The 7,828-nt window shown below is 35.3% G+C and overlaps 1 protein-coding gene across 2 annotated transcripts in view; it reads right to left on the bottom strand.

The window, feature by feature from the left end:
• ZFR (zinc finger RNA binding protein) overlaps positions 1-7,828 on the bottom strand; it is a 61,884-nt gene that overhangs the window by 30,574 nt on the left and 23,482 nt on the right. For both annotated transcript variants that reach the window (XM_010853838.1, XM_010853837.1), the window contains exons 8-10: positions 6,072-6,265; positions 4,290-4,409; positions 3,060-3,205 (exon numbers count right to left, since the gene is read on the bottom strand). In XM_010853838.1, the coding sequence (XP_010852140.1) occupies positions 3,060-3,205; positions 4,290-4,409; positions 6,072-6,265 (460 nt within the window). The remainder of the gene's footprint in view (positions 1-3,059; positions 3,206-4,289; positions 4,410-6,071; positions 6,266-7,828) is intronic.

Below are 7,828 nucleotides of genomic sequence, written 5' to 3'. Positions count from 1 at the left end.
GATGGGAAGTATGGTAAAGAAGGAAAGCACGTGCTCTGGCTAGACAAGAGGGCCACACAGCTATTAATTACTGTCACAAGGGAATACCAGATGGTTATCCTAAGGTCAACCAGGACTTTTGTGAAATCTCATGGTCTTTAAATGCTGATTCATGTTGGTGTCCAAAAAATACTATGGGCACCAAATAAAACACCCACGGGCTGAACTTGGTGGGCAGTTAGCATGCAGCCTGTTTTAATGGTCAATATTTTTGGAATCTAATTTTTCACCACATGACTCTCCCCCTCTCAGTTCTATCTTTGCCTTCAGCTTCAAACTAGGATACTAATAACTCCCCAGGCAGTCGTGTCTTTATAGCAAATTTTTGTTAACAATAAATTTTTACTAGACAAATTCATTTAATACAAAATGTAAGAAAGAAGTATGCTTCTCAAGTAGTACTGTAGAAACCATCAATTTCTTCAGGTCAGGAATAAGCAGTGCTTTCTGGGTCATCCAATTTAGGACAGATAGAATCATACTTCTAATTTTATTCAGGTCATGAGAGAAAATGAATAACAACAGCTTGAAGGCTCTGGAAAACCATGTTCATTCTAGTTTTGAATATTCTATTATTACTAATGATGTTTAGCTTACATAAGGGCATATTTAAATACTGATTCTTTACCAATTCATACTGGGTAAACATAGTATACTATAGTGCCTAACACACTATATGCTACTTCCTGGCATACAGTAAGTCCTTAATAAATATTTGATATAGCAGTAAAAGAGAAAATAACTGCATAATCTAAGTATAGAGAAAAATTGCCAGTGCATTACAAAGACAGAAATTTCATAAGAACAAAGTTAAATTTAAATACATAAAAAATAAAAATTGATACATAAACAACAGTAAAGATTAAAGACAACATGTTAATGGGTTAATAGCTATAAGAAGTGTCTGTACAAATCTGTTAACAGGTAAGTTAACAAATGAATAGGCAATTCACCACAAAAGAAATTTAAGTGATTAAGCATGAAATAAAAATTTAATTTGCCAGCAATACAAACTTGAAATAAAACTGGCTTTCATGTTTCTATTTCTCACAGGCAGATATTTTAATAAATTATAGGAGCATCCCTCAAAGTGTGGCCTGGGTAGTCTAGGTAGTCCTTGAGACACCTTCAGGGGGATTCATAATATCAACTGCTACTGCTGCTAAGTCGCTTCAGTTGTGCCCGACTCTGTGTGACCCCATAGACGGCAGCCCACCAGGCTCCACCGTCCCTGGGATTCTCCAGGCAAGAACACTGGAGTGGGTTGCCATTTCTTTCTCCATCATAATATCAAAGTTACTCTCAAAATAATATTTGCCTTCTCTATTCTCTTTCTCCTATGAGTCTACAGTGGAGTTATCCAGAGGCAAAACGTGTTATCACAACCTGTTGAGTACAGAAGCAGAAAGAGAATCAGGCTGCCTTAAGCTAGACATTAAAGAGATCTGCAAAAATGTAAAACAATGTCATTTTTATGGAGGAAAAACAATTATAGTTAGCATATTATATTTACCATTATTATATTAATAAATACACCTGATTTAATATAATTATTAATATTTAACTACATTTAAACAAATACAAAGTTATATAAAAATAAGTTCATAAATACTAAAACTTCTCAGTTTTCATTTCTAATACAATGTTGACAGCCTATAACCTACATACACAAGAACTCTTCAGAATCTTCAATAATTATTGAGTTATTACAATACTGTAAAATAATCAGCCTCCAATTAAAATAAATAAATTTATATTAAAAAATAATTATTGAGTTATAAAAGATCCTGAGACCAAAAGGTTTGAGGATCACTAAGTTAAACTATCTAGCACAGGCAAAAGTACAGGTATCTGTCAAACATTTTTGCTTCTGGGATTTGATTAGTGTCAACTGATAGTGATTTATGCAATAATATTGCCTCAAGGTTGGTCAATGTAATAATAACAATAGGGAAATACTATTAAAAAAACTCTAAATACCTAAAAATATATGCAACAGGTTATAAAGAAAATACTACATCTTCACAAAAAAGTATTACATACCCATGGAAAATAATTTTAGCTTTTTAAACAAATTGGTATGTAAAGGAAAAAAAGTGTGTTACAAAAACTTGTACACAAACACTTATGGCAGCAGTATTCATAACCCAAAAGTGGAAATAACACAAATGTCCATCAATTGATAAACAAATAAAATATGACACATTTATGTAATGAAATATTATGCATGCATAAAAAATAAAGTACTGATATATGCAATAACATGCATGAACCTTGAAAACATCATGCTAAGTGAAAAGTGGCCAGACACAAAAGTCAATATGTTTTATGATTCCATTTATATGAAATCTCCAGTACAGGCAATCTAATAAGATGTTTATTAGTGGTTGCCCAGGAGTAGAGGGAGGAGCTGGTGGGGAAATAGATATTGATTGCTAAATGGGTTTGTGGTTTCTTTTGTGGGTCATAAAAATGTTATAAAATTGACTGTGCTGGTAACTGCACAACTCTGTGAATAAAACCAACGAATTGTGCCACTTAAAGATATGTCAGTTTTATATCAATAAAACTAAACATTTTTGTATCTATTGAACATATTTTCTCATTTATCCTTTCCTGTAGCCTCTAAAGTTTTTAAAACAAACTCCACACATTATTAATGTCTAGAATCTACTCAATCTTATATTTAGGATATTTTTTATCATGTAACCAAATGCTCTATTTTGCTTATTTTAAATTGAGGCATTTATTTATATTAAACTATTTATGTATTTAAATATATAAAAGATATTATTTCCAAAATAAGTCCTAATACCAAGGACATGGTCAAATATCAGAATAGCCAGTAACTTAACTTTAATGCATTTCTTTCCTAGACCTAGTTGTCTCCCTCACAAGTGAAAACTAAAAATATTTCAAATAAATTGGATTGCTCTGAATGGGACTCACATACTCAGAAGAGCTAAGTTTCTTAGAAAGTCTAAATCACCTATGATGGTACTAAAAGTTAAAAATACTACCTCATTTCCATTCTCCAGCGTTCTTCCTCTTCTCTTCTTCGCCAGTACTCCTCTTTCTGCATTTGCTTTCTCATTTTCTCTTCTTGAATCTTTCTTGCTCTAATACTGGGCTTTACTTCTACTTGCAAATCTGGATTTACTTTTTTCTGTTAACATAGATAAGATGTCTGAAAAACCAGCAATCCTTCCAACAATCTACACATATCTTAAATCATACAATCCCATATATTCTTTCATCAGAGGCTTTTATTTGCAAATTATAAGAGTAAATGTAGTAAAATAAGTTGAATCAGAGAAAAACTCAAAATACATTCATAAACATTCTTTCTTCCTTCCCATCCCCAAAATTCTTTGTTCTTCTAGTATGCAAAAAGTACTTAATTTAGTGTTAACCAATAAAAGAAATCCTTAGGAGACTGATGGGTATTTAGTATTCCTTTGTTTGTTTGTATATAAATGTTTCTAGATATCTGAGTGTGGGGTTAAAAACTTTTTTTCATATAGAAGTATTACTGCCCCTTAACAAATTATTTTTAATCTCCACCACTTCTGTGTTTAGAAAACATGAATCTAGTGCATAAGTCCAATCTAATTAAAAACTTTAAATACAGTATTTAGATTTAACTTATTACTTGGAAGTGTTTTCAATGAAGAATTCCTCATCTCAAAATTCACTTTAATGCAAATTCTGCCAAGATAAAGGAAACTGGAGACCTGACATTTCTTTCAAACACTTCCTTTGAAGCAACTATTTTTACATGATTACTTGATCCAAGTAATGTCAGTTTTATTTTGCCACTAGAAATAATGAAAAATGACTACACTGCTTCTTCTTAAGTATAACAAAAGTGATAGGTACTCAGTTGTGTCCAATTCTGTGACCCCAAGGACTGTAGCCCATAAGGCTCCTCTGTCCATGGAATTCTTTGGCAAGAACAATGGAGTACGCTGCCATGCCCTTCTCCAGGAAATCTTTCAGACCCAGGGATCGGACTTGGGTCTCCTGCATTGCAGGCAGATTCTTTACCATCTGAGGCACCAGGGAAAGCCCTAAGTATAACTAATCAATAAAAACTAAACATCTGACTCTCTAAGTGAGACATGACATGCCAATCTTAGAGTGGGAGTTCATGGACTTAGGGAGTTATATTTAGATGCTTTATTTTTGCATCTAGAATGTTCCAAGCTATATAAAAAGAGAAAGAGAAAAATAGCTGAAATTTTCCTCACTTTATATTGAAGTCTGTGTCTTCGTCCTTTTAAATGCATCTCCTTAGCATTGGGATCATTAAAGCTGCACTCACATAATTTGCAATGGAATCTAATCACTTTTCCTTCATCATTTCGTACCTTGATGTCAGGGGAAAAAAAAAAGTCAAGAAATCACAACAGGAATGTCTCAGGTGAAGATTTCAATTATAAACCCATCTCATGAGTTGTAAATAACTTTCAGAATTTGAAGTTAGAAAAGGGGGAAGGAGCAATGTCTATACTTTTTAAAGAGGATAATCTACAGAAATGAACAGGGTTAGAATTTTTAACTGTACAATGCAAGATGTGTTACTATGTATTTGGCTCTTATAGTTAAACTTCCTCTATATGTAAACATTTAGATTTTAATGCAATAGACACCTTCAATTATTGAAAAAATATTTATTGAATACCTGCTCCTGCCAGGTACTGTTCTTGGAAATGGAGCTAAAGATGATTAAAGGCATTATTCTCATTTATTTCTACAAAGCCCAAGACTTTATACATGTACAACTTTATTGAAAACCAATGTCGATTTTTTTCTAACTGCACAACCAGTTAGGAAGACAAGTAGACTAGAATGCTATTAAAAGCTATTAAAACTTCAGCAAGTTTTAAAGATTGGTTCTAAACACAATCCTCTGAAGTTAAGATTACCTAACCAGTATTACTGGTGATTAAGTATTCTGGCCAGATGTTCTGGCTGTACTTTTTTTTGAGACAACCAAGTCTTAATAACAGCTAAAGGTTTATTATTTATTTAGAAGTTTATTAACCTTTGAATGTCTAAAATCCTGGCATTGTGGAATCTTAGTTCCCTGACCAGGGATGAAACCCAAGCCCAATGAAGTGGAAGCAAGGAGCCCTAACCACTGGACTGCCAGGAAATTCCCAAGACCTGTAACTTTAAATTAAAACTGCATGCGAATGACTTATAAACTACACAGCCCAGTTTTCCATCTTGTAAACAAAGAATTCAAGAAGTAATTTTTCTTGATGGAAAAGGATGAAGGAACAAATAAATATTTGCCAAAAATCCACAATATGCTAGGCACTGTGCTTAGGTACTTTATTTGATCTAAGCTTCACATCTTCACTGGGAGATACCCAAATTTTACAGATGTAGACACGGAAATTTAGAGAACTTGTTCTGTTCAACTGTTCTATAATACAGCAAAAGCAGAATAGGGCTACACCACTGTATGTTTGTCTTTCCACTAACAGCAAATATCTATCAAGTCCCTTCTGATACTTCCTTAACTTCCTTATCCTCCATTTACTAAGTTATTTTGTAAAACAGGAATAGTTTTCTAATCAGCTTGAGAAATCAAATAAATAGTCATCTGTTAAATCAGCAATCTAAATTTTACACACAAAACTGTTCAGAAAGAAGTATTTGCTTTCTTTGTCATTTCTGCTGTTCACTATTTTTTTTTTACTTTTTATGTTCAGCACAGTAGAAGGGTTATGTTAAAAGAAGGCCTGCCAAATGAACAGAAAGTTACTTTACATACTACAGTGATGGTGTCAGCAGGGAAAGAGAAAAGTTAACAAAAAAATTGTGATGTCACTTAGGCAAGCTCAAAGGGTAGGCTTAAAAAAAAACAACACAAAACCTTCAACAAAGATCCCTTCAATATCCCTTTATAAGTAATCTAAACCTAAAATATAATTAAATTTTACATGTAAAGCACACTTGTGACAAAGTGACACACGTCTTTCCTATCTAATCTCACAACAGGAGTATTCTCAAATCAATACCTCCTCCACATAATCATGGCCCACTGGCTGCACGTCGCTCTGCAAAGCAGCAAGAGACGCAGGTGTGACTGGTTCTGACACTGTGTCTGGCTTTACTTCTGGAATTGGTACAGAAGTGACAGGGGTGTTTTTAACACATTCAGTTCCTTTTAAGTCTTCTGTTTTACTTCCTGTTGACTGCAGCTTATTACCACCTAGAACATAAAAGAATTACAGTAATTTTAATATTCTTCTTGTATAATGTATGAACTGATACTAGATCTCTAGATCAAGTTCTGATCTTTCCTACCAACAAACTCCTGCTTGACATACAATAGATGAGAATTTTGAAGAACCATAGAAACCATTTGGTTTTTTTATGCTATTAATGAAATACATGTCTCAATCTCCCCATTCTTTCTCTCATAATATTCAGTGGTCCTCTCTGTCCTCACCATGGCTCTTATAACATCAAGTACCTAAAAAGTAAAGAGCAAGTACCTGAAATAGTAGTGTCTAAGCCTAAATCACTGCAGATGGTGATTGCAGCCATGAAATTAAAAGACGCTTACTCCTTGAAAGGAAAAGTTATGACCAACCTAGACAGCATATTAAAAAGCAGAGATGTTACTTTGCCAACAAAGGTCTATCTAGTCAAGGCTATGGTTTTTCCAGTGGTCATGTATGGATATAAGAGTTGGACTGTGAAGAAAGCTGAGTGTCAAAGAATTGACGCTTTTGAACCATTGTGCTGGAGAAGACTCTTCAGAGTCCCTTGGACTGCAAAGAGGTCCAACCCGTCCATCCTAAAGGAGATCAGTCCTGGGTGATGCTGAAGCTGAAACGCCAGTATTTTGGCCACCTCATGTGAAGAATTGACTCATTGGAAAAACCCTGATGCTGGGAAGGATTGGAGGCAAGAGGAGAAGGGGACGACAGAGGATGAGATGGCTAGATGGCATCACTGACTCAATGGACATGAGTTTGAGTGAACTCCAGGAGTTGGTGATGGACAGGGAGGCCTGGCGTGCTGCGATTCATGGGGTTGCAGAGTCAGACACGACTGAGCGACTGAACTGAAGCCTAAATCATGCTTAAATATCCCTTTGCCATGGAACTGGGCACCATCCTAAGTTCTAGTAACATAATAATACAGTGTGGTTGTCTTTGAGGTGTCAATAATTTAAGGTCAGGTATGGATGTGAGAGTTGGACTATAAAGAAAGCTGAGCACCAAAGAATTGATGCTTTTGAACTGTGGTGTTGGAGAAGACTCTTGAGACTCCCTTGGACTGCAAGGAGATCCAACCAGTCCATCCTAAAGGAGTTCAGTCCTGGGTGTTCATGGAAGGACTGATGTTGAAGCTGAAACTCCAATACTTTGGCCACCTGATGAGAAGAGTTGACTCATTTGAAAAGACCCTGATGCTGGGAAAGATTGAGGGCAGGAGGAAAAGGGGACGACGGAGGATAAGATGGTTGGAGGGCATCACTGACTCAATGGACATGGGTTTGGGTGGACTCTGGGAGTTGGTGATGGACAGGGAGGCCTGGCGTGCTGCAGTTCATGGGGTCGCAGAGTCGGACATGACTGAGCGACTGAACTGACTGACACATTACTATAGTACAATGTGTTAACAGAGTATTTTGGGAATGTAAATGAAAGGAGCCACTACCCTTTAACCTGATCCAGTTAGGAATAGCTTCAGCAAGTATGACACCAGGGCTGGGCTTAAGAGTGCTAAGTATGAACTGGTCAGGCAGAAAAAAAGAGAACCA

The sequence above is a fragment of the Bison bison genome, unplaced genomic scaffold, assembly GCF_000754665.1.
Source record: "Bison bison bison isolate TAMUID 2011002044 unplaced genomic scaffold, Bison_UMD1.0 scf7180017864331, whole genome shotgun sequence".
Lineage (NCBI taxonomy): Eukaryota > Metazoa > Chordata > Mammalia > Artiodactyla > Bovidae > Bison > Bison bison.
The sequence above is the reverse complement of the archived record's forward strand: the minus strand, read 5'-3'. Positions and strand labels throughout refer to the sequence as shown.